This window comes from Haemorhous mexicanus, chromosome 5 (genome assembly GCF_027477595.1).
Source record: "Haemorhous mexicanus isolate bHaeMex1 chromosome 5, bHaeMex1.pri, whole genome shotgun sequence".
Lineage (NCBI taxonomy): Eukaryota > Metazoa > Chordata > Aves > Passeriformes > Fringillidae > Haemorhous > Haemorhous mexicanus.
In genome coordinates this window covers 16629063-16656623 of record NC_082345.1, presented here as the reverse complement: position 1 = coordinate 16656623, position 27561 = coordinate 16629063, and the positions used below count along the sequence as shown (strand labels likewise).

Below are 27561 nucleotides of genomic sequence, written 5' to 3'. Positions count from 1 at the left end.
CTTTTAAACAAGGAGGAGCAAGCTTTCCTCTTACTTCAACTTAGCAACAAAAATAACTTGCATCCCCAACTGTCTCGAGGGCACCTGAGGAAAAAGGGCGTGGAGCAGAGAACAGAAGCCCTGGCTGCACGCAAGAGTTAATGTGAGGTTAAAGAGAGAGATCTGCTGAAACGCTACTGACACCTTGCCCAAAAGGTTTAGTGAGGTCATATGTCTTTCGGTGTTTTTCTTTTGTGCTGGTGATAGCAGTGTTGTGATTCAGTCAGTATCGCCCATCACTAGAGAGCACAGTGTACTGCAAAAGAGCTCTAAAGAGCCAACCCCGCTATTGCCCCACACTTTATTGTCATGTGAAACAGCCGACTTCACCAGGTAATGTTTGAGAGTGGACTTTGCCCTCTATTTATAGTATGATTTCATCTCTCTGAGTGAAGGTAAACACCAGGAGAAGCAGAACAGCAGCATAGATACAGCACTCCGCCTGGAGCTGGGATGCCCTTAAGACTCCCGGCTAAGTTTTTGAATGTAAAAAAGTGTTTGCCTGTGTTGTGTGCGTGTCTTATGCAAACCACTTCTTTCAGCACTGTGCAGTAGAACCCCACTCGTCTCCCCCCTTCAAGCACCGTACAAGAGGTTTACTCATCTGTAAAATGAACATGACAAAGCTTATCCTCCAACTCATGCCAAGGACTGTGCTGTGTTTACATTCGCACATGCTGGAAGAAAATTGCCTCGAAGGTACAATATAATAAAAGGCAAATGAACCTCTGCACTGTCACCGCTTGCCATGGCTTTCTTCTATTCACCAGTTTTGATATTTCCATTCTTGTATTTACCACTTCAAATCAATAATAGTTCCTCTCTTGACACCGGACTGAATTTTGCACATATAGGTACCCTTGTGAGTTGCCTCAAACTTAAAATAAAATACCCAAATGTCATCATAGGAGTAATTTCTGTCACAAAGATAGCACACTAGGGCTGCCACTGCATTTCCTGATACAATAATAGTAAGCACGACCGAGCTGCTCTCAAATTACACCCCACTTCCCTTTTTTTAACAATAATGTTAAAAAGTGGAGATGCCTTAATATTGAAAACCACAGCAGCTATTATTAGTTGTGATGTAATACTGTCAGCTTTAATTTCAGAATGATGGCAAAACAACATCTAATACTATGGAACTGCAACATCAATTAAAAACTGAATTAAGCTAAAATCCTCTTATAATAAAACAATCCGAACAACAACAACAAAACAAAAAACCCCAAAACCAAACAACCCTGAAAAAACACCAACACAACAACTGTTTCTGTCCTTAATAAAATATTTAATAAAGTGAACTTCCTTTCAGCTTTCCTCTGAGGTATGATGGATGCAGGAACAAAATAGGATTGACCAGCATGAAGATTCAGGCTCACTTTTCTAGCTGTCAGCTGCCACAGCAGACATACCTTCTTGATAGAAAGAAGGCTGTGAAGGCTGCTCTCTTCTGCTGCCAGAAGTATTGTTGTGCTAGGAAATTTCCACTGCACGTGGCCATGCATGTGACACTGCATTTTGCAGCTGCTTTCATAGCTAAACAAGGGAATATTTAATAGCTCTGGTTATATGAATTATTAAATTAACTCTTTCATTGTAGTTGCATCCTTGAAACAGCCTATTACCGTGGCATCACCCAGGAAATCATAATGTATATTTATTCTACTCAGATTATTTGGGGAATTAGAGCTCCAAGGAATTTGCTGTACTCCAACACACTGCAAACTGTTTATTTCAGCTACTGTCTTAATGTATCTATTTTTTAATTAGTAATTTGTCTTACAGAGACAAAATAAGTATTAGATGTAATTTGTCTTACAGAGTCTCCCTCAAAGACTTTTCCGATCTCTGGAGCCCACTATGTAGTATCTTACTGTTTTGTGTCAAGCCCATCATAGAATATTGGTGACTTTTATATATGGCAGGTGTCTTGATAATCTCTTTTTGGAAGGATTTTTGTATGCACAGATTAGGCTTCTCTGCACAGGAACTAAAACCGTATCTTCTTAGGTACTATTTTTCTCACTCAGCTCTCACTGAGTGAATTAGAGCTGTTGACCATGTTGTTGTTTTCATTGGCACAGGGTGCCCAAAGCAGATGTGGCTGCCCCATCCCTGGCAGTGTCCAAGGCCAGGCTGGATGGGGCTCTGAGAACCTAGGCTAGTGGAAGGTGCCTCTGCCCATGGCAGGGGGTAGAGTGGGATGGGCCTTAAGATCCTCCAACCCAAACCAGTCTGGGGTTCTGTGATGAAAATTCTGGGTGAAAATTTGCCTGCTTCCTCTGAGCAGTATCTGCACAAAAGCACCTATTCCTGCAGCTGTACGGTTAGGAACATTTTAGCATCTCATAGGCTCAAACGCGAACTTGAGCTTTGGCATCTGAGTGTCCCTGGGGGTTTTATATTCTGGTAACATCCGGGAAGGTTTTGTCACGCGATGGCCTTTACTCAAATCCCCATTTACTCATGGACTGATGATTGTTAGGGACTTGATTCATGACGGTAGAGCAGGCCCAAGCCGCACACGCTTGAGACCAAAACATCGCCAGACAGCAGGGACAACCCTTAGGCGGCTGGGCGGGGTTCGGGGGTTCCCCGTCGGGCCTGCTGCACGTTCCTGCCCCTCGGGGGAGGGTCGGCCCCGGCCTCGCCACGCTCTGCCGCCCGCCTCGCACACAACATGGCCGGCGGCGGCCCCGGCAGCCCCGCCCCGGGGCGGTGGCCGGAACGGGCGGGGCGATGGCGGCGTCCGGCGGGGACGGCCCAGGCTGAGGGGAGCGGCGGCCGCGCTCCCTCCGGCAGGTGAGCGCGGGGCGTGGGGCGTGGGGCGGGTCGTGAGTGTCCGTCCCGTTCCCGACATCCTCCCTACACACCCACAGCGCCTCTACACATCCCCAGTCCCATCCCCTCCCTCCACAGCCCCGTTCCTGTCCCGCATACACCCCAGCACACCCACACACATCCCCACACATGCACACCAACACACGACCCCACACACAGAAATGCACACCCCTCCATCGCCCCAAACGCGCCCACGCACACGCGGCCGTATGTCTCTTCAGTCTTGGGCTCCTTCTCCTCCCTGACGCTTCGGGAATCTCGCAGCAGGCCCTCCTGGCCTCCTCTGATGGCACAGCCAAAGTGGATTTTCCAGTAGTAAACGTATTGATGAAGCACAGTTACATTTTGTACTGTTGGAAGGAAACAGAGGTTGCTGGTCCGGTGCCGGAGGTGCAGCTTCACCCCTATTTTGCAGTGTGAAAAGTCTGCCATCAGCACCACTGGCTCCCTAGAGTGGCGGTGATGGCAACCAGGCTGCTTTTGGATCTCAGTTAATCACTCTGTACCAGAGCAAGAGGTCTCACCTGGGGGTTAGGCTGCTGCCAGGCTTCCTTGCTGCCCGTGGTAGCAGTCTGGGCGGGAAAGGTAGTGTTCTGGAGAAGTGACAGGCCTGCTGTCTCTGGAGTAGGAGCTCCGGTGTTTTGTGAAGGATTTTACTTATTACCTAATACAAATATGCAGGCTATGGCTGTGTTATGCAGCTCTTCTTTGATTTTTTGTGAAACTAAGGACCTCAGCTGACCAGAAGTTTGAATGTGTAGTAGCTATCTTGTGCAATCTCATCGGGTTATCTAGAATACCTATTTCCAGATTAGAGGATTCCTTTAGAAAAGTACATAGTATTAAAATTATATTATTTGTTGTGCATTCTTGTTTGTGGGTTTTGGCGATCAATTTGTACGAAATTGGAAGATTTTGTTACAGGCCACTTAAGCATCGCCTGAGATTGATTAAATCCGGCAGAAACCAAGGACGAATTTTCAGTCTGCCTTCGATCCCTCTGTAGTAGGAGGGGTAGGTGAGGCACCAAGATCCCAAAACAGGAAAAGAATTGTGCTCTTCTAATTTTTCTTCTGATTTCTGGTAGAAGCTGTATCCATTGTTTAGCTCTGGCTTAATTTCAGCTCACCTTCCTGTGTGTGAATTGCTCAAAGAGTCAGAGAAACAGGTATAATGTTAGGTTTGAATTTTGGTGAACCTCTTGGGGTAGCTTGGAGATGTGAAGAATGTTGCTATAAAGCCTTTTGAAAAGTTTACATTGTGGTATTACTGAGTCATTTATCATGGGTTATGCAAACTTCAGTACAAATAAATTAATTGTTTAATTTACTTTTGTTCTGGTAATATCTGGAAGGCCCAGAGAAAGGTCATGACCTTGTAGAACTAAGGATTGTGTAAAAGCACACACAAGAAGACAGACCCTGAGCCTTTGTATACTCTTTTCTATCTAAGCTTGATTTCAGATTGCTTACCAACATGAATAAAAATATGTGTCCTAAACTTTCTCAAATTGAAGTTTGTTAGTAAGCATTTTGGCTTTGTAGGATTTGACAGGATAAATAGTCTGTGTGGAATTATATGCGTTATACCTCCCAGAAACAATAGGGGCCTGAGCTTGGTGGCAAATGTACATTCCCATATCTAGTCCTGGAAAATGAAGACCCCTTGAATTCCAGTCCAATATGTTACTTGCAGAAATGGCATTAATATTAAATTGAATTAGCATTCATTATTTACATTACTGCATTTAGTAAAGGTGCTTTTATGTTTAAATTTACTTTTCAATGGAAAGTTGTGTGTAGAAGGAGCAGTAGATGGTGTTGCTTGTGGGCGTGTGATAACCCAGCTCTCTCCTGCTCCTTTGCACAGCAAGTTTTGTTCTTGGGAAAGTAATGTAAGTAATAAAAACAAATGTAGAGAAAATAATAAAAACATAGGGAGAACCACCCCCTACCCCCCACCCCCGTTAGATTAGTGAGGAAGTGGAATGGGATGCCCAGAGAAGCTGTGCTGTCTGTGTCTTTGGGGCTTTTCAAAGCATAAATGGGTAAAGCTCTGAGCAAGCTGTCCACACATCGTAGCTAACCCTGCACTGAGCGGGAGGCTGGACCAGGGGACTTGCTGGGGTCCCTTCCTGCCAGAATGGTCGAGTGATCCTAACAAAACGCTGACCTGGGCAAGTGAGAGGTCTAATGTAGAAAGTGACATCTGCTGTCAGGAGCTGAACTGCAGTTTGTAAGCACTCGTCTAACAGCCTGACGTTTAGGGAAATCCTCCTGTAAGGGTTTAATGATACCAGCTGCAAGGTCAGTAACTTTAGTTCCCTCCCCTGAGGTACTGCAAATCTTGATCGTTGATAGAGCATGTGAGGGATTTCTCTTGGAATCATGGGTTTTTATGCTACAGGCATCATGTGATCCAGATGAACTTTCCTGCTTCAAAACAAAGCAAAAATATATGTTCCTAAGTTAGAAACAATGCAATGTCTGTATTGGTTCTTTAAACATTATCCAATGTAGAACAGAGGGGTTCTGTCAGTAGTATATTTAAGGGAAGGTTTTGTGCCTATTTGTAAAAGGCAGGGAGTGTGAAAACCCTCCCTGCAACCAGTGTCCTTTAGTGCAGTTCTCCAGCTGAGAAGTGCAGGGTTTCAGTCTGAGCCTAGATGTTATTTTCCTTGTGTTTTAAGCTAATAATATTTATGTGAAAGTGTTTTCTAGGTTCCGTTTTTCTTCTGCTTTGACTTCCCTGTATCCTCCCCTATTTTCAGCTTTAAAAGTTTCTGCATGAAGAGGTTGATTCCACTTCAGGATAATGGCAGGAAAAGTAAAGTGGGTAACTGACATAGAAAAATCTGTTCTAATAAACAACTTTGAAAAAAGAGGATGGATTCAGGTGGCAGAAAATGAAGACTGGAATTTTTATTGGTAAGTATGCTACAATTCCCAGTTTCTTTTATCAGTGTTATGGAGGCTTGCCCTGCTACCAGAGTCCAAACTTCTGTAATAAATTGTACTTTCCTTCTCTTCATGATAATGATTTATATTCAGGCTAACTGTTCAACATTTCCATACTGAGAACGACTGAGAAATTAGACCAAGATTGTGTTAAAAGGAGGAGAGTAAATAATCTTCTCATTTAGTGTTTGTCTGATATAAGCCCATGAAATGCTGTCCTAGAATGCAATCATCTGTTAATGGGCAGAAACAGTACTCTTTAAATAAATGAAACAATTTATGATGTTCCTTTCAAATACATCAGAATGGCAGTTTGTGCTGCCAAATGTACCCTTTGTGAACCACTTACTTAAATGGACAGGAATCTAAATGGGCAGGAATCTAGTAATCTGTTCATGCTTTTGGAATGCAGTTGGGAGAGTGGGGAAGCACTCATGGAAATTGCTGTGTTGTATTGTTTTGGGTTAGGTTGTTTTTTTTTTCCTGAAATGGTAATGTAGCAGATTGGTAGCACTCAGGAAATATTCTTAAATTTTCGCATTGAGACATCTAATATGGAAAATTCTTTGCATTTATGTCCCCACTCTTATCTTCTGTGAAAAATGTAGTTGATAACTGATTTAATGACTTTGTCACTGCAGCACTTTAATCTGGTATATAACTAAATGACACAGGTGTTTCTAGCAAGCTCTCTTAACCTGTTGTGAAATCATATGTTTGAATTCCTTTTGTAATCCAAGTATCAAGGCAGTCAGTAAAAGGTTGGTTTGTGGCTCTTCTGAAGAGAAAGGGTGAGTTTCAAGAGTGTGAATTAACAGATTTAGAAAGAGGATTCTGTAGCATTTGGGTGCACTTCAGTCATTTTTAGGCCCTGCTGGGGATTGACCTGACTATCAACAAGCCAGAGTCTAGTAGGACCCACTTGTCATCTTTCTGTCCTCACTTCCTGCACCAATTTCAGTGGTAGTGGAGGGACTGATTAAACCTTCCGCAGGATTTCATTTGCTTTGTTAATAGAACTTCAGGATATGTTGGATTGTCACTGCAGCAAAATATTAAGTATGAAGAGAAATGAGAGAGAGAAAAGATGAAGAAATTGGAGGGAAAAGATCTGTAATTTGTCATCCTGAAGTGTGTTTCTTGACAGAAATCCCGTGATGTCTGCTTTTGGTTTCAGGATGAGCGTCCAAACAATCAGAAATGTGTTCAGTGTGGAAACTGGTTACCGCCTCTCTGATGACCAAATTGTCAATCATTTCCCAAACCACTATGAACTGACCAGAAAAGATTTGATGGTGAAGAATATCAAGAGATACAGAAAAGAACTTGAGAAAGAAGGAAGTCCTCTTGCAGAAAAGGATGAAAATGGGAAATATATTTATTTGGGTATGTTGTTCTTATTTTCAGCATTCAGCTTTTTTCTTAGAGAGTCAATAATTGGAAGAGAACCAGCTTTTTTTGTGTGTGAAGCACTGAACCTCTGGAGTGTTATGGCATTAAAGTGGCTACCTTGAAGTGCTCTGTTCCTCTTTTGGGTTTGATTCATTTGGGGTTTCTCAAAAACTATTTTGGAGAGGTAAAATTGTGGGTTTAAGATACTTTGCAATTAGGTTAGTGGTGAAATCAAAGGGCTCTACTACTTTGTATGAGAGAGGGTTACAGTTTCTTTAATTCAAAAGTGAAAAACTGTTACATGAAAATCTTACAATGGAGCAAGAACTAAACCTTTTTGAAGGAAGGCTCTAGGCAGAACTGAATGAACAAACACCTCAGAGGGGAAATTTGGGAGAAGTTGGGGAGCTAATAATAACTGCTAAAAAATAAAATAAAAAGCAAATCAGACAAAAAAAAACACCCAAGAAACTCAAACCCCAAAACTAAACCAAGAATAGATCAGGAATGAGGAAAGCAGAATTGGTTTGGAGGTCAGAAAGCACTGAAGTTAAACAGAGTGAGATATGTGGAGTTGAATTACATCTTGGAAAAGTGAAATGAAAACACTTCATCCATGTAGAGGGCAGGTCTTCAAGAATGGAATTGAAGATAATTTAATAGCAAAAAATGTTTTTCTTTAGGTTTCAGTATTCATGGTAAAACTGAGTGTAGGAGCAAAGGAGAATGATGGTTCTGAATAAGATATAATAAATAAGAATAATGGGAGTTACATGGAAATAAAAAATTACACAGCCGAAGGGCGGTTTGCCTGCACAGAGCATGATAAAGAATGGTGGAAGCTGATCAAGGAGATTGAGAAATTTCAATTGTTTTGTTGAAATGGCATCTAATACTGTAATAGCACAGCATATAAATGGAAGAAGAAAATCTATCCACATGAATTAGAATCTATTATTACGAAGTTAGCATCATGCAAAATTTTGCAGTTGTTTAAGTAAAAACTGGTATGTAAATGAGATAAAAAGCAACATGAGTCTTAATGAAGGTGGATCATGCCAGACTGGAAAACTGAAAATACAAAACTTTTCTTTTTTAGTCTTTTTGTGTCAGTAGCCTTATCAGATAGAGTGTCTTTAATTGTGCACCTTTTTCCCCCTTAATTCAGATTTTGTTCCTGTGACTTTTATGCTTCCTGCCGATTATAATCTCTTTGTTGAAGAATTCAGAAAGAATCCATCCAGCACATGGATTATGAAACCTTGTGGCAAAGCTCAAGGAAAAGGAATATTTCTAATCAACAAACTCTCCCAAATAAAAAAATGGTCTCGAGACAGCAAAACATCTTCGTAAGTTCTTGAAACCAAAGCCTTTATTGTACTTTCTGTAATTAGCTGAACTGCATCAACATGATGATTGTCTGATGCATGGGAAAAGTATGCCATTATTATTATTATGATTGCTTTGTCATTTTACAGTTAGGTTTGCATTTAATCTCAGTTGTTATCTGGCTTCCTCCTTCAACAGGTTATAATACAACTTGTTTTGGTATGAGGAGGTACACAGAACTGTTCAATTAATATTCTTTATAAAATTGCTTTCAGTGTTGTTGGGGAAAAACTTGCACAGAAATAAATTGTTCTGCTTCACCGTATTAAATAACAGGAAGCAAGAGAAAAATCTTCCCCTCGGCAATTTCAATAATTGTTTAATATATATTAAATCACTTTTTAAATTGGTACAAAAGAAAAATGCATTTCTATGAAATAAATGTATTTTCCTTTTGGAACAGAAAATAATACACGTCATGTTGATGATCTTCCAAATGGATGAAATAGGATATCAATTTTATGTTTGACTAGGAGTTTTGGTCACACAGCTAATGTTTTATCCTGTGACCAAGTGACTGGCTGAATATCATTTGAGTATTTTTCCCCCTGTTTGATTGGAATCTGAAGAATGTCACAATCTAAAAGTTATATTAACTTTTTACAGTGGTTTGCAGTTTCACACCAAGCAGAAATGCAAATATTCCAGTAGTACAAGACCTTGAATAATGAAGGTACTGCACTACATTCTTTTTGCTTGTCTGGACTTTGCCAAGCTCTAAATTTTTTTCAAGGGAAAAAGGCTGGCTTCTAGAGCTGCATTGTGAATGGCTTGGTCAGCTACTGTGGGAGTTAAAATGAGTAATTGATCTTAGTCATCTCTACAGTATTTTCAGCTTTTTTTTTTTTTTTTTAATATATAAGGCCTGATGCCAAGTGTGTATTATTAACCTCCACAACTTAATACACTGTCTTGGCAAAAGATGCAAGATTTCAGTCAACTCGAAATTACAGAACACTTCTAAAGAAGTAAAAGACTTAAGGGATTGTAGTGTTGCAAATATCATACTGTGAGACATGTTTTGTGTCTTTCAGGTTTGTGTCTCAGTCTTCCAAAGAAGCCTATGTGATTTCACTCTACATCAACAATCCCTTACTAATTGGTGGAAAGAAATTTGATCTTCGTCTCTACGTTTTGGTGTCTACCTATCGTCCACTGCGCTGTTACATGTAAGGTTGCATATCTTTGTATTTGGTTTAGGGATAATGTCCAGTGTAGTCAAAATAATGATGTGCATGTTGCACAAGGAAGTGTAACCAGTAGCTGGTATCCTGGGATGCTCACTTCCTTGCTTCTCACAGGGATTTAACACATTTTAATGACTTTTTGCATTTAAGGTATAAGCTTGGGTTTTGCCGGTTTTGCACAGTGAAATACACACCAAGTACAAGTGAACTGGATAACATGTTTGTACATCTTACAAACGTTGCCATTCAGAAACATGGGGTAAGTGTGCTGATTTCTTCGATGCTCTTTTGTAGCAAGACTGATTTTCTTTAATTGTCCCAGAAACTTGGAATCAAAAGGTTTTGTCATACTCTTCATCATCTTGTAATTAAAATACTTCACCTTGCACTTACAAATAAATATATTTTAGAATGTAGACATTTTAGAAAACCACAAATCAGAAGTCAAGATAATGAGTTGCAGCTCTGTAATTGGGTGTGATATTTTCAGTATTGACTCACAGTAGTTGAGAGCAGGAGTCTCATTTAAAAGCCAACATGCTCACTTATGAATTGAACAATGAAATTAATGAGTTTTTTTCATGGTGTTATGTGCCTTTTAATAGTAGTTTAATATCCCCTTCCTCATTTCCCATTCCCTTTCTCTCTCTGGTAGTTAATTCAATTTCTTCTTTCCAGCACATATTCATCACAGGATTTTCCAGCTTCTTCCAGTGTTCCGCCAACCTCCTGCCCCTGCCTTCCTTCTGTGGAAAACAAAGGGAATGTGCAGTTGCAAACTTGGGATAAATAAGCGCTGCCTGGCCATCTGGTGGCTTCCTCTTGCATGGACAAAGCTGGAGCTCTGCCTGCTCCAGGTTTGAACTGTTTAGAACAGTTCTGTCCTGTAATTTGCCATTGATATTCATGTGGGAACATGACAGCTTTGACAGCCCTTCCTTATGTCAAAGTAGGCTGAAATTCAGCAGCGGGAAGGGAAGGTTAGTGGGGCAGGGGTGACATAGATGGGGATAAAGTGTCACTTCCCAAGCCTTGTTCCATCAGGGAATGACTTGATAATGATTGTTCCTTTGGTGTTTTTAGCCAATGTCTGTGATTTACAAACCATGCCTCTGGTACAGTCATTAAAACTCTACTGTTGCACTTCCTAATGCCAGAAGCTTTATTTTAATGGTATGGGAAATAATATGTATGGACACACATGCACACACACGCTCCTGATTATATTAATGTAGGTGTACACATGCACTCACACACAAGGTACATGCAATATGTCTTAAATTGAAACCTTGCTTACTATGCCCTCTCTGCTACTGTTCCATAAGATGTGCAGCATAGCAGAACTGTTTCTGTCTGGATATTGCTGTAACAACAATGTAAATGATAATGTTGATAGTTCTTAACCAGGTAAGTGGTCAAATATGCCATTTTTCAGTACTACAAACATTTTGTTGCTCAGTTGCTGATTTGTGAAGTGCTTCAAACATGTTTTGGTTTGACAGGACACATTGAGAATTACTTATGGTGAAAGCAGGTCCCATACAACTTTTAGAAAAAATCCTGGTGGTGTTGCAGTAGCAGAGAAGATGTGAGGCATGTGGTACATTGCCTGCCTTGTTATTATGCACCCTTCCATTTTCTCTACCAGTTAAAGAATGGCCTTCAAGATTTTTCCCAGATAAGAGAAGTGACCATGGTGGTGACATCACTTAGAATAAAGGACAACAGAAATGGGTATAGAAGTAGCAGCCTAAGAATGTGGAATTATTACTAGAATATTTGAAAAGCTTTTTATAAATTTTAAACCACTGATATATGTTCAGTTTTGCAGTAAGGCAGAAGGGAAGTTTAATGTAAAGCTATGCTACTCATCCTGTTTGTTCTGTTTTAAATGTGCCTGTAACTTTGGAGGCTTTTAGACTGTACAGCTGTAGTCTTCTAAAACTGTAACTAATTTGAGCTGTCAGTAATTTATAAAAATTATGATGAGGTGCTGGAAAATGCATGTGTAATACAAACAAAACAACAATAATTCTTATACATAATTATTTTCACATTATCTTAATGTCTTTGATGAAACAACTGTGACTGTGTAAAGCTCTACCCAGTTGCAATCTGTTTTGATTTGAGTACTTGTTCTGAAGGGCAAAGAGGGCTGAAACTTTGATCTCTGTTCTCTTTCTGGGATCTGGTGTCAAGACATTTTTATCATGGAGCAAATCCTGAGAACCATGTTTCAGGTCTTTATTTGTACCGTTGAGTTCTCCAAATTTACTAATGGGGAAGCTATAGGAGAAAGCCTAATAATAAGATAGATGCTTCTCTGACCTTGTCCTAGAGGACGACTGAATTTGTTCTTCTGAGAGCTTTTTTCTGCTGTATGCATTCTGTGTTTTGTAATTTAGCAGGCATACAATCATTAATTCTGAGAAGTGCTCTGAGGAGAACACTTTATAAAGGGACAAAGTATTTGTCCTGAGGGTTCCTTGAGGGCTGAACATGTGCTTTTCCATCAGTATGAGCACCCCTGGCTTTGCCCTTGTCTTTCCATTTAAAGAGAAATAATGCACAGCCTTGATAGCCTCTGAAAAGACAACATAAGGTAATCTCCTGTTTCCCCCTGTTCATTTTCGGTAACACTTAGTGGGGTTTTGTACTGAATTACTTGAAAATTTTAACTTTTAAAAACAATTCAGGTGTCATTTTGCTATGTTCTTGCACGTAACTGTTATCAGTAGCACCATTAAGAAGATACCAGGGAACAGACAAGGTGTACTTTAAATAAATAAACACAGACAAAACACTTTCAAGTGCTGCATTTTACAACAGCTACCTTCAGTGAAATTCTGCTGTTGCTCACTAATTGTTTTTTCCTTACCCCCAGAGGAGCAAAATGTTCAGTTCTTTCCTTTCACATTTTAAAACTTCTATTTCCAAATCATAATGCATACTTTATTATAAAACTAAGTACCCAGTTTTTTTTCTCCTAACAAAGATTTATTACTTTATTTACGATGTGTGATACAAGCATATTAGAGCTATAATAAAAGCAATTGTTTATGTAGAGAGCAGTTCAAAGTTGAGGTGTTCATGAAGCTGCAAGAGCAATTAGCTAGGTTTGTTTTTAGAGCAGTACTTGTAAATATAAGGGGACTTTTTGTAGGGATGAGAAAAAACCTGCTGAACAGCTTCAAAATCTTAGACTGAGTGAACTCCTTAACTGTTCAGGATGATTACAACCACATCCATGGAGGCAAGTGGACAGTGAGTAACTTACGCCTGTACCTGGAGAGCACCCGTGGAAAGGAAGTCACCAACAAATTATTTGATGAAATCCACTGGATCATTGTGCAGTCCCTGAAGGCTGTTGCGGTGAGTGCTGCCAGTGATACCATTCCAGCTGCAGACTTCCCATGACTATGGAAGTGAGCTTGCCATTCAAACCCCTGCATCTCTTTTCTGTTCTTTGAGTGATGGTGTTGATGCTGATTTCTGCAGCTCTCTTATTTCTTGATTTCTTGATATCTCTTGAGATGAGGGAACTGAATCTTGGGTGGGTGAGTGGGTTGAGCTGTCTGTGGGAGTGAATAAATCTCTTTCCTTGAGGGATTTGTGAATGGTTTAATATGACTCGATACTGCCTTTGTGAATAGTATTAAGTTCTGCCAAAATGTGTGATGTCATTCCAGCAATAACAAATGTGTCAAAAAAAAAACCTCTGGAGGACAGTTCATCAGTTCATCTGATATGAAAAATGGAAGAAACCTTAAGGCTATTAGTTCATCAGAGTTACATAACATACTTTCACTACTTTTATGCATAGGTCACAGAGTTATCATGAATTTATTTAAAAAAAAAAAGCAGCAGCAGCCACTTCTCTGCTTGACTGACTTTCTAGTGTTGGGGTAATATTCTGTGATCACATTACAGGGTAGGTACCACTCTGGGAGTCAGCTGGGGTAACTGAGTTGACAAGGACTCTCCTGGTCCCAAGTACATTGTCTTGTCCTCTCTTTTGGGTTGGTCCTGGCACCATTTAGAGCTGAATCAGCTCACTTGTGCACTGACAATTACTGCCTTGCTTTATTGATGGCTTGGTGTTCTGCCAGGGGAATAAGCTGAGTCACGGAAGGAGCAGATGAACACCAGAATCAGCATGAGAAACAGGGACAAGGTCGTGCAGCTAGGATCAGTGGGAGCTGGGGAAGCATGCCTTAACCTGGCCTCTGCTGTGCAATCATGTCTGAAGGTACTTGGGAGAAGAAAAGGGATATAATCAAATGCTAGCAGAACCTTAGAAGAGGAGAAGTGGTAAAAATGATGGAGCATGAAAACTGTTGTTCCTGTCCTTCTGACAATGGCTCGTGTAATTAGATTCTTGTTCCTCCTCCCCCCTTTCAGTCCCTGAAGAAATTAAAAGCTTCATTATTAGTTATGGGAAGAACATCTCAGAAACCTTCACAAAGTTTACTCTAAAAGATCTAATGAGCTTCACATACAAGAAAGTATTATACCATGCATACTGCAAATGTTTAGCAAATGCTGGAATGCTCCTGGTTCTCTAGAGTATGTGCATCTAAGCAAACTTGATTCTTGGTCTCTCTTGGCTTTGGGGTTATAGTTACCTTGAGTAATTAAAATTTTTAAATGTATTTTGTAATTGTTTGACCTAAATTTTCTGCATAGTTACAGTAGCAGAATAAAAGAAATGTCTTTGAATTGCTTTTCTAAAGTTTAAAGAATTCACAGTTATATGGAGCTGTAAATTTTCAAACTTCCTGTTTTCTCCTGATGCATGCAAGCTTTAAATATAGTTATTACTTTTGCAAATTATAAAACCACTTATTTTCACTATGGAAGCATAACGGGAAATTAGCATAACTCAATACTTGGCATCAATGCAATCATTAGTATTGAAATATTTACATCCAGCCTCAGAAAAAGAGGCATGCTGAACCTACTAGTTAGCAAACTTATATTTGAGTTACAATACTGAAAAGTGTTGTAGAAGATTCGTAATGTCATTACATGTGATTTCTAGCAAAGAAAGTGGGTAATTGGGTTACTTACTGAAGAGTAGATTTTAATACATATTACTGTCTTTTTTTTTCCCTAGCCTGTAATGAATAATGATAAACACTGCTTTGAGTGTTATGGATATGACATTATCATTGATGACAAGCTTAAACCCTGGCTAATTGAGGTAAAGTTCTATAAAATACAGGGAAAAAAACTTCCTTCTCATTTCACAGAATAAAACTAAGTAGATTTCAATGTAGGCTTTCCTCTTTTTAAACAATATTTTTTGTTTATCGGGTAAGTGGATTAAGAAAAATATTGGAAATTGAGATAGGTCATGTGATGACCAAGCTAGCATGTGCTCTCCCTTCCTATTTTTTTGGTGTTTCTATTTGTTTGTGGCTTTCTGTTTTGGTTTCTAAATCCAGTGCATCCATACAACTGCACGTCAGAGGCAGTCTGAATGTTAGCAGCCCTGTTAAATATTGGATCAGTACCTGGAAAATGGGCATCGACTTGATGCAAAACATCAAATTTAGCAAAACATCAAATTTACTTTTTAAATGCTGTCATGGCCTTAATGTTACAGAGGAAACAAAAGGGGCATACAAAGTATAATTAGGATATTTGGAAAGCTTTTTTTATTTTTTACATAAATTTCTCTTTCGTATATTAACTTTAGCTCTGTATGTTCAATATAAATTTTATCCTTCCCTCTTCCTTCTCAGTCTAATTTGAAGTGAACTCCATAAAAAAATAATGTTTATTGTTCTGATACTACTTTTCCAAAATAAATGTGGAACAAAGATATGTTAAATGAATCCCAGGTTTAATTAAAAGAAGATACAATGCAGTGATTTGAATAGAGAGCACTCTCCAACTCACAATATAATGGGGGAGAATTCTGGTAAGAACTTAGAGAAAAGTTGTTTACCCAGAAGAGAGCCACAGATTTCTGTGTGCAACAGCGGTTCATGTAAACTGGGCAAATTTTAAAGACTCAAATGTATGGGGTTTGTAACCATGTAAAGAGAAAATGAAACAAAAATCCTGTCTTGTCTGATTCACCCTGGTGACAGTCATCTCAACAGAAATCTTCAGGCTGACACTGCAGACACTTAACAGAGTGGTACTTTCCTGTCTAAGTCAAATGAAAAATGCCCAGTGGGGAATTCCTTCCAGTGCCTGAGGAACTGAAAGATGTGCTTTGAGACACCAAGGCTCAATTTCCCATATGATACACACAGACATCACACAGGCTGTTTGGAGAACACTCCAAAAACTGATACTGACTGGTTTTTTTTTTCTCCTTTTGTAGGTTAATGCTTCCCCTTCTCTTACTTCCAGCACCGCTAATGATCGCATCTTGAAGTATAATCTAATTAATGACACACTTAACATTGCTGTGCCTAACGGGGAAATTCCTGACTCCAAATGGAATAAATCTCCACCAAAAGAGGTTTTGGGCAATTATGAAGTCTTGTAAGTTTTATCAGTGTTTCATAGAAACAATGTTTTTATTTCACCTCGCTTTTTTTGATGTGTAATGTAGACCAAAAAGATAAGGTAAACTTCATTCTGATATGAAAAATGGACACAGAGTACTACTTCATTTCTTTGGAGCTGTGTTGGAGGGGGGCGTGCATTAAAGCAAAGTTCCCTTGCCTCATGTCCAGAGACAATGTTGCCTGATAAGCTCCTGCTTGCACCTTCTGAGCTTGTAGCAGCTAGAACTGAGGGACGGAAGCAAAGTGAATGTTTGTCTTCTACAAGTGCAGAACTTTAATTTTATGCAAGCTAATATATACATGGTACTTTAACAGTTAAAATAGTTGGTTCTGGTTTAAAAGTTATTTGATGCAAATTTTCTCCCAGTTCATAGAAATAATGCCTCTTGAGTCCTGTGAATAATGAATGTAATAATAAATAATAGAATTGTCAGATATTTTTTACTTTCCTTGATCTGTATTATAAGGAGAGAAATGAAGGAAACTGAGACTTTTATATTGGAATGTTTGCAAGATTTATCTAGGATTGATTGGTTTTATGCAGAAGAACACTGATTTGAGTACCATATTGCTGACACAGTTTCTCATCTTTTTTGAGAAAATGTTTGGATAGGTTCTCTAGCAGTAGTGGTGCAGTTGCTCAGTATATCAGGAATGCCCTTTATGTACATAGCTGATCCACTAGTTCATGCTCATCTTAAATACTTTTTCTCTATACTAGTAAAATCAGTTAAATATAAGTGGCCTGAATTAGGATTCAAGATTTAATGAATGTTATACACATGGTAGCTATGAATACCTATAAAACAGTATAACTAAGTATATTTTATGATTTTCCTACAAAATTCTTTAGTATTATCTTTTGTTAATTACAATTACCTATCTGTAACCAAATTCTGCTTGGAATTTGCGTAGCAGCTGAAATGTCAGTTTATCTGAGGTTATCTGAGGCTATAATGGATTTAGATATTTACAGAACCACTCCTCACTGTGGTTGAGTGTTTCCAAATATGTGTCATCAAATGCATTTTGTTTGTTCACATGGCTTTTTAGTTCACCTCATTCTTTCCCTTCTCTCTTTGTGATGCAACAGGGGAGTTTTAACACTGCAGCTAACAATCCTCCCTTTGAAGCAATAGCTCAGGAGTTATTTGAACTGGCAGCAGGCTGATCTTCTGCTTAACCACAGACCTGCAGAAGTACATGAGAAACTTCACAAGCACAAAATTTCACAAACTCAGGAGTTTAAACTAAAGCTGCCAGATGACTTATTTCTTTCAAACAGGGGCTGAAGATATTTCAGGATGATCTGTATTGTAAAATTATAGATTCATAGACTCATAGCTGCATGTGATGCTATGCCTGCATAAAGCTGTATGCAGAGCAGCCTGTATCAAACTCCAGTTCTAGGCGGTAATCAGAATAGAATGTAGAAGTAGAATGTTCAGGGCCCACTGCTGTTTGTGTAGCAGCACAAGGCACTGAAGGGGTTTCCTTACCTGCAGATATGATGAAGAGATGGCGCAGAGCGATGGGACTGATCGTGACCTGCGAGGCCGTCCTGGGCAGTCCACAGGGGTCAAAGGAAGCCGTGCAAGAGATTCAGGAAAGCCTGTCCTGACCACCTGGAAATGATGACAGAAACAACAGCTGCACTCTTGGTAGGAAGACATCAAGAATAACTTGAAGTTTTGGAACAGATTTCTATGTTTGCTGCATTGCATGTAGGAAATACTAGCAAAGACAGAACAGCCTTTGAAAAGTGAAACAAACACTGAGAACCTGGGAACTGTACTAGACATATACTGACCTGATAATTATTACAGCAATAGATATAGAGTGTGTATGTATATACAGTTATGTTCATATGATTTGTATAAACTAATTCTCAATAATGATCAAGAACTTTATTTATAAAGGTGGCAACTCAAATGCATATTCTGAAAGAAACTGTTTGCTGTTCTGGATAGTATTTATTTCCTCTAGTAGCCTATCCCTTCCTGCCTATAATAAATGAGCTGTGGATTCTATAAAAGGATGATGGTGGTAAACATTAATATTTTCACAGTGATGGTTCAGATTTTTGTAGTAAAAGAAGAGGAACTAGAAAAAATTAGCAGTACATGTACTTGAGACTGTTGCCAGTTAATGCAGCTATTGATTTATAACCAGTATTAATAAACTGAAAAGCAAGTCTTTATATGCTGAGGGTTGGGGGTTTTTATTTCCTTTAAGTGTTCTGAGCTGCTAACTCTTTAAAGGTAGGAAGTTTTATGGACTGAGGGAGTGTTTCAATGGTATATTGATGGATTGTTTCACTAGCCATTAATTTTTATTTTGAGATAGTGCATGTCTGTGAAAAACAGACAGAACAACCAGATACTGTGAGAAATCTCATTGCTTGAAGCCGATGATAAATCTTTATTTGCACCAGAATCTCTCAGTGTATTTATACATGTATATAAGTTAAACATCTGTATATTTTTGTATATTTTATTTAACAAAGATATTGTTGCACATGGCAAGCTATTTCTGGTACTTAGCTACCAAAACTAAAGAGCAAAAGATAAAAATGGGTATTTCAGTCTTCTAACAGCAAAGCATATGAATAAACTAGTGGGGTCTGTGATTGCCTTTTCCTTTCCCCTTTCCTCCCTCTTTTTTTTTTTTTTTTTTTTTTTTTTTTTTTTTTTTTTTTTTTTTGTTAAAGTTTAGCTCTCCCAAAGTTTTTAGTTTCTTGAACACCGAAACCAGACCATCTGCAACTGCACCACTTCACCTGTTTTGGAAGGTCCTCCTAGAAGAGGGCAGCAAACTGGGGTCTCCAGGACAGCTGAACACAGTCTGGCCAGAGCAGCTTGTGTTGAGGAGGAAGGGCAGATGTGGGCTGGGCTGACCAATACCCTTACACAGAATCTGGGATTTAACCTGGTAGTAAAGAATGAAATCTGTAGGCTGAGTCACTCCAAGCATAGTCTTCATTAATCTTGTATATTCCACTAAAATAAAATCTGATTCTCTCTTCTTCAGCTTTGAATCTTCTCACTGGTGTCTACAAAATCATATTCTAGTTGACTCTTGAAATAAATAAGTGAAAGGTAAGATGATCACTGCAGGATGGTAAAGCTCCCCTAAATTCCAGGTTTCATATTTTGTGGTTGGGTTATTTTACTTGGGTTTATTGGTGTGTGGTTTATTGGTGATGGTGATGGAGGGTTGATTTGGTTTTTCTCAGTTCCTAACTGTGAGTCTTGCTTGTATATTTGAGCATTGACAGGCAGGCTGTTTTTAAGCAGAGGTGTAGTCAGATGTGTTAATCATCATAGTGTTGTTTTAATTACTGATGTTTAGTGGGCAGATGTTTCTGATTTTACCCCTAAGTGCCTGTTAGGGATACAGGGGTAGTAGTAACAGCCCTAGGGACTGTGGGCCTGTAGTAAATAGTATTTTGTAGTATGATTATATTTTTGACAGACAAGTAACATAACAAGGGTACTGTGATAGAAGGAAAATGAAGCTTGCTCTCACTGCTTGTGATTAATTTCTGTAGTGGCTGGGACAGAGGATGTGTTGTTGTGGTATTCTTGTTCTGTAACAGTAGCACTCCTTTCTGGGAAGGCTTAACAGCAAAACCAGGTCTGGGATTTTAGGATTTATTGCTGTGGAAGGCTTTGGAGACTGAATCTAGGGGATACTTTTAGGTGTAATTTCACAATGACCCAATGCTGATAATAGCATCTAAATAATCTTTGTTTTCCAAACTGGTTTGTTGGTGGTACTCTGTATGGGCAATGGTGTTACTACAGGTAGGCAGTGAGTTGAATCAGGGCCTCCAGAGCACAGACGTTAACAACACAAAATAGTAATGGCACTTTCTGTAATATTACTAATAAACATGTAATATACTGAATATATTAGCATGTAATATACTAATATACAGGATATTCTTATGTAATTGTTTAGGGGGTTTCTGCTGGCTTAGAAAGGGTCAGCTCATTTAAGCTTGCATCCTCAGTATTCAATATTTCAAAAGTCAGGACTGCAAATCCTGCTGTTGCTTTCAAAGATTTGTGTCCCAGTGTATAGCAGATACATTAAGTAAAACAAAGCATTTGTAAAGAAGTATTTTATATGGAAAATGTTTTTGTAGCAGACCTGTCAGTTTTAAACATGTAAATCCTTCTCTCTGGCCCAGTATTGGGAAAGCATATTTCAAACCCTTGAGGATGAAACATCTTTGTAAAATATCTAGTAAATTATCAGTGCTACCTCAAAATAAAAGCATTGAAATATTACTAACTAGGGGGAAAAAAGGAAAATAGAAACCTGATGGGAATCGTTGAATATGTAGTAAATAATCTCAGAACTAGAATTAAGATTTCAAGTATTGATAGCACATTTTAGTTATATCTCCAACCAATGTATTACTAGTAATTTATCTTGCTGACCCAAACATGAGTTTAATCATGCAATGTTCTTTTTAAAAACCAAGAATTCAAAGACACTGCAAATGCAATGACCCTCTCTTCCTGATCTCGTTCCATTTTCTTTGTAAAAACAATAGTCTACTGATTATATACATCAGACTGCTTTCTCCTAATTTCATTTTCTTGACAGACTTTTTGCAGAGGTTGTAGTTTGAAGGCCTAATTATATTTTCACTTCTAACATGAAAAACTTATGTATGTAAAAGGAGTTTTAAGGAGCAAAACTGAAATAACATGGAATTCTAATATGCTAAGAATTCTGATATACTAAGATTGGAATTCTAATATACTAAGATTGGTTATCAGTACTAAACTGTCCTGGTTTCAACTGGGATAGAGTTAATTTCTTCTCAGTACCTGTTGTAGTGCTGTCTTTTGGGTTTGGAATAAGAATGGTGTTGATAAGTCACTGATGTTTTGGGTTTTTATTAAGTTGTGTTTATCCTAAGTCCGGGACTATTTTTTTTTGTCTTGTCTCATGCTCTGCCAGTGAGGAGGTGCACAATAGGCAGAGAGAAGGAGCACAGCTGGGACAGGTGACCTGAGCTGGCCAGGATATTCCACACCATGGAATGTCATGGCCAGTCTCTAAACTGGGGGAGTTACTCAACAGGTCTGATTTGGGCTTGGGAAGCGGGGGTCTGCAGATGGTGAGCAGTTGTATTGTGCATCACTCGTGATTTTTTCATTATTATTATTATTACTACTACTACTACTGCTAACCATTATTATTGCATTTTATTTTACTTCCAATTACTAAACTGTTCTTATCTCAACGTACAAGTTCTACTTCAGTTCTTCTCCTCACTCCACCAGTGTGGGAAGGGGAAGAGAGGGAGCCAAGTGAATGTCTGGGTGGTGTTTTATCTCCAGCTGGGCTTAAAACCACAACAGAAGCCCCAGGAAAGCAATCCGTAAGTGAGCAGCAATTCTTCATTTTCTATGCAGAACTTGAGGCCTCGTGTACGTCAGTGAAATGTTCCTGAGAAACTGAAAATTAGGAAGCTCTGTTGCTACGTAATGTCTGTTTTTAAGGCTCGTTGAAAAATTCTCAGGAGTTTGAGTAAGGAAAGAATCTGTCTTAGCTGGAATGAGTGTGCATAAAGCAGCTTTTCTGCAGACTTGGAGGCTGCCAAGGAAACAAAAACAGTCATAGCTAATAGTTCTGTGGGAGGAGGAAGAGGATGATATGTGGAAGTTATGCTGTGAGATGCTGGTTCGTGCCTTGAAAGGTAAAGGTGATAATCGAGTTAGGAAAAAGAAAAACTGAAAGGGAAAAGTTTAATTGCTTACTCAGAAATAAAATCTTTACCTTTTCACTTCTCCATCTTTAACTAAGTCTCTTGCTGTAGTAGGACAGAACTAATGGTACCAAGTGATGCCCAGGCTAGTGAGAGCATGCTCTGCTAAGAGCTGGAACTGAGGTGATGAGGGAAATGCGTTCCCCGCTTAAGGCAGGTGTCTGCTGCAGGAGTTCAGGGGAATTGACTACAGGAGTGACACTGACATATGTAATAAAAGATGACAAACTTCATGTGGATGCTCTCATTCAGAGGTAAGGTAGCTCTTTTTGCTGGAGTCTGATTCTCCAAAATGTTAAAGCCTGTTTCAGCTCTGACTGAGAGGACTTAAATCTGAGTGACTGGGAGCAGACAAGCTCTTAGTTTTGAGTAACTAATTGTGGCCTTGGGCCAGTCATCCTCCAGATGTATCTCACAAAGAAACTGTTTTGGCTTTCAGGGGAGCAAAAGAAATAACAGTTCTCAAAAGTTCTGACTTTAGCTAGTATAATAACTTGCCAGGCAGAGCTGATAATAAATGTGTGTCTCAGTCCTGAAATACTGTTCTTCATATGCTCCAGTGCTCCCTGGCATAAGGACAGTATTGTATGAAGAATTAAATGGACAGGCTCTAAACAGCTACAGGAATTGTTATTATGACATCAGTGTAGAAGGAGTTTATTGTTAGAGTTGAATAGTGGGGCTTGCTTCCTGGGCACTAACCTTTCTCCCTATTAATTCTTTGACACGGAAGGAATTAATAAGATTGCCAGAGAATAGCTTCTGTACATGGCTTGAGGAACTTAATTAGTATAAAAGAAACAGTATTATTCCTAAAGCTACTTCACTGCTGTTGACTTTACAATAGGACTTCTGCCTAAAATGTCCCTGTCTCCTGATTCACTTCCTGCTATAAACTCAGCAAAACAATAGGCAATTCACAGAAGATATATAGCCCTGTATTTCATCAGCAGAACATGTCAGGCAGAGCTCATTTATCTGTTCGGTTGACTTGGATGGAAATTACAGAAGGGAGCTGACATTCTGTGCCTGCTTTGAGACAGGAGTTCACTCCAGCCTTTGGGTCAGTGGGAAGTACTCTGTGCTCTGTGGTGCAGAGGTATCCATTTATGCTGATCTGTGTGGCTTCTTAAAAAAAAAAAGCCAACAAAACAAACAGAAACTTTATTCCTGTCTTCTCTGCAGAAAACAAATGAGGATAGCTGGGAAAAGCTGACTTTAGCCACAATTTTGTTTAAAATTCCATTATTAAGAGGAAATAGGAGCACAAATGAATATCTTGGAAAAACTGGTTGTTTTATACTGAATTGTAGGAAGTTGTGTGGGCTAGACTCTATGTTTTTCCACTTTTTCAAGTTGTGTAGGCAAGCTCTCCATACTTGAACTTTCCCAGTAATGACAGTCACATAGATACCTTTGCAATTGACAGAAAGTCTTGTATGCCTTAATTATTCTGCAATTTTGTACCTATTAAAAGTAAATAATTCACATCTGAGGTAGTCATAGACAATTGTTATAAAATAGGAAAGTTTGGACAGTATGAAACAGTAATTAAAAACACTCATGAAAAACAAGGAGACAACAAAAAGTACTTCAGATGAGAACATGGCTTTTATTTGAAGGGTTCTTTCCCAGTGAAAGCTGGGCAGTGAAACAGTGAAATTGATTGATTTGAGTGGAATTAAATTTAATAATCTGAAATTTGTTGTCATTGGTTGGCATATATAGTCACAAATGGCATTACATTTACAATCAAAATATGGTTTTTGGTTTTTAAATATAGGATTTAAATTTACATTTAAAGTGTAAATAAAGATTATAACACATGGAGTTTCTTAGCAAGAGAGAAAGAGTTTGAAGAGAATTCTGAAATGTTACGGCAGCAGTCAAGAAATACAAAATTTGTTCTGAGTGAAGGGAAGAGACAGAATTTCTTTACAGGGAAAGTACTACTGCCTAAAAGGACACATGGAATTTCTGAGGGCAGCAGAAGAAACAAGAAGCATATTTAAAAATAGATTGTGTTAAAAGTAAAAATAACCGTGGGATACTTATCTAAAATGAGAGGATTATGTTTTTCCCCCACAAACTTCCTGTCCTCTTCCTAACAGTCTGAATCAAATGCTCACCAGTGGGGCTGGAGAGGCTGTCAGCTGTTCTTCTAAGGAAAAAGATTAAGGTAATCTTTCACTGGATGTCACATTTTTATGATAACTGAAAATGGACAGACAACAACTGCTTTTTAATACTTAGGACAAAAACATTAAAGTACCAAAATTATTAATATGGTGGAGTGTGATTCTCTACATAAGTCAATTATTTATGGCATCATAATAGTGTCATCTTGCTGGGATCTTGCCTCACTGATGATAGATATAATTAGACCACTAATCTCTTTTAATTCACTATGAGAAAAACTTAGTCTTTGAATATACATAAAGCCAATTTACATTAGATAAATTGAAAGAAATTGTACTTTATTAACCTTTGAGGTGTATTTCCCCAAGCAGTTTTTCAAGTGCCTGTATGTATTTATTCAGTGCATGTAGCCTCAAGCCCTCTATATATTTATACAGACATTAAACTGTGTTACTATAAGTAATGCAGTCAAATTATTATACCTGCATGTGTATTAACCCCAGTGCAGACAAATTCTGCTTTCTTCACAGGAAGAGCAATAGTGTTTATTCCAAAAGTACATGAAGGTGACTAATAATGTTGCTTCCAAATTGTTTCAAATATTACACTTGGAATGGGGTAAAAACTTGGCAGTTAAAAATGTATTTTCAAAACTCTGGCAACATTGTTGTCTTACTGGCTTCCAAAGGTGTCTAGGCATTTTTCATTTAAGTGTCAAAAGGACAGAAAACATCTTGCAAGCAGAAAAGAATATTCAGCAGGCCCAAAAATACTATTCCCTAAAGTGGCGCCTTGAGAAACTTCCAAATATTAAATTAAGATGTTCATAAAAATTGCCTTTTGGTAAGGTTTATTTTTTCCAGCTCATAGTCTTGATTTTTTAATCTTCAAAATTAATATTTCATAGCATTTATACATACATTTCATAGCAGTTATAAAGATGCTAGTTGAATCATAAAGATGTTTAAGTGAAACACTGAAAAACACAATTGTTATTTCTCAGGTTGTACTAAAATCTGAGTCCAGTTGTATGTACAGAAATGTTGTGTAAATTCCTCATTTCTGATCAATCTCCATTCCCTTGGAAGCTAGAACCAGTTGAAATTCCATATGAAGGTGACTCCCAAAATAACACACCTTTTCCACTATGACACAAGGGCTAAATTTATTGTACGTATATGTGTGTGTGTATATTCTATATTCTATATCTATATTCTATATATCATATAGAATATATAATATATATATATCATATTATATTATCTCTATTAAAAGTATATTAAGTGTATATATGGAAATACAGTAAAATTTATGTAAATAGAGTAATACATTGTATACAATTTCCATGTACATATTACAATGTAATATATATAATTATATGTTATACATATAAATATATATGTATATAATGCTATAAATATATATGTATATAATGCATAAGCAGTACATCAGCCTACCTAAGTCAATAGATGGGAATAGTTGAATTGAAGAATATTTTCTTCATTGCTAAAAGACTGAGAGTTTGTGTCACCAGACTCAGGACTTGAAGATCCATTTCCTACTCCTTTTACAGTAATTGTCCCCAGACTGGCCTAAGATAAGAATGTGGGCCCTGGTTTTCACAGGGAGTAGCATAGATGCAATCAGCACTGGGTTTGTGCACAGTTGGGTGGTTTTGGGGCACAAGGTGGTAGCATTCAATGAACTGTGTGGAATAGTTGGGGATTTTCTGTGTCAATCCACCCCAGGCTGCAGGTTCTGTCCTCTGCCAAACTGGAATTCCCTTTCATCGCAGTATGAGCTCTGTCCTATGATTTACGCTGAATTCCTGTTCTGTTTCTTCCATCTTTGAACAAGTTTGAGCATTATTTGAGCAAACAAAGAGATGAATGACTGTTTTGATATTAGATTGAATAAAGTCTAAGTGTTCTGGCATGGAGAATTTCCAGCTTTGACAATGCTCTAGGCAAAACAGAAGCTTAATTCCTTACAGAAAGAGCTGTATTTATGATTGTATATGTCCCCTGTAGTGTGCTGTAAAGAAAGCTTGATCTCACATTAGTGAGAGAGCCTGTAGAAAACTAAAGTGCAGCTCTGGTTAGAAGTGTAAGAAACAATAAATTACAAGATTTCTCCTCTCAAATGTGAACTGTTAACTTTGAGCACAGGAGTATGAGGAAGGGGAGACTAAGGAAGGGAGAAATCATGTTAAATCTTAAGAAGCTTACCAACCTGGCCAAATTTCACAGTAATGTTAATAGCAAATAATTCAAATCCATTTGTCAAGGACATTCAGAAGATAAATTTTATCCTGGTTTTACAATCCTACTCAACTAATCTAAGTGAAGTAAAGTTAATGAGTCACAGACTGAGTGAAAGAGTACAGGAAGACTTGGCGTCGATCTGATTATATGCGGACTTGCATAAGAAACACGGCCAAGAGGAAAGTACTGTTTTGCAGCCCTACCCAGTGATCCAGAGCTCTTGCTGTCCTCGAACCAGGCTGTCCCCGGGGACAGCGCTGGAGGCACAGCAGTGATGAGAAGGGCAGATGGGAGGGAAATGCAGAAACTAGAGGCGAAGGCAAAGGCTGAAGGGACGAAGGAAGGTCACCGTGGTGGCTGCTGCTTGGAACTTGAAATAGTTCTCTGTCTTAAAACAAATATATCCGAAAGATAGGCGAAGGCGTGAGTAACAGTTCTGATACTGGGGGAGAACCGCATAGCTCCGCGGAGAGCGGTGTAGCCAAGCCAGCAGTGCAGGTCAGAGCTGGCCCCTGTCCTTGAGCCCGTGCCCGGGGCAGCTGCGAGCCCGGCCCGGCCCCGTGCGGGCGCTCCCGGTGCCGCAGTGCCGGTGGAGCGCACCGCGCTGTGCGGAGCGGAATCAGCGCCTGCACCGCTGCCGGGCGCGGAAAAGTCCCGACACTTCCCGGGATCTGTCAACTCGCTCGCATTTCGCTTCGGGAAACAACATCTGCTTATTCACGGTGCCTCGCAGTGGAAACGGGACACGGGCGCAGTGTTATTCTCGCCGCGCCCTGCCACGTTTTGCAGTGCTCCTGTCACGGTTTCCTACATTCGGACACCTGGCTGACGCTGCGGCCGAGCGGGCCGGGCAGCCGCTGCCCCTGGGGTGAGCCCAGGCCGGGGCCGGGGCCGGGGCGGTCGGGGCCCCCTGGGTGAGCCCGTGCCGGGTCTGGGGCGGTCGGAGCCCCCCGGGGTGAGGGCCGGGGGGGGGCGGGGCAGCGCGCGTGGCTCTGGCTGTCCCCGACGGCCACCGGGGAGTACGCGCCGGCCGCG

General features: G+C 39.3%; 1 protein-coding gene across 3 annotated transcripts; it reads left to right on the top strand.

Annotated features, from left to right (window-relative positions):
• The first annotated feature begins 2759 nt into the window (after positions 1-2759).
• TTLL1 (TTL family tubulin polyglutamylase complex subunit L1) lies at positions 2760-19364 on the top strand. Of its 3 annotated transcripts, none has more exons than XM_059846132.1 (11): positions 2760-2844; positions 5654-5810; positions 7018-7226; positions 8401-8581; positions 9656-9790; positions 9959-10067; positions 13037-13180; positions 14925-15011; positions 16146-16309; positions 17841-17996; positions 19051-19364. In XM_059846132.1, the coding sequence occupies exons 2-10, from the start codon at positions 5698-5700 to the stop codon at positions 17968-17970; spliced, it is 1272 nt and encodes a 423-aa protein (XP_059702115.1). In that variant the 5' UTR covers positions 2760-2844; positions 5654-5697; the 3' UTR covers positions 17971-17996; positions 19051-19364. The 3 variants fall into 3 exon arrangements, with proteins under 3 accessions (XP_059702115.1, XP_059702114.1, XP_059702113.1); XM_059846131.1 differs by having other exon boundaries at positions 19046-19364; XM_059846130.1 differs by lacking the exon at positions 19051-19364 and having other exon boundaries at positions 17841-18535.
• The last annotated feature ends 8197 nt before the right edge of the window (positions 19365-27561 follow it).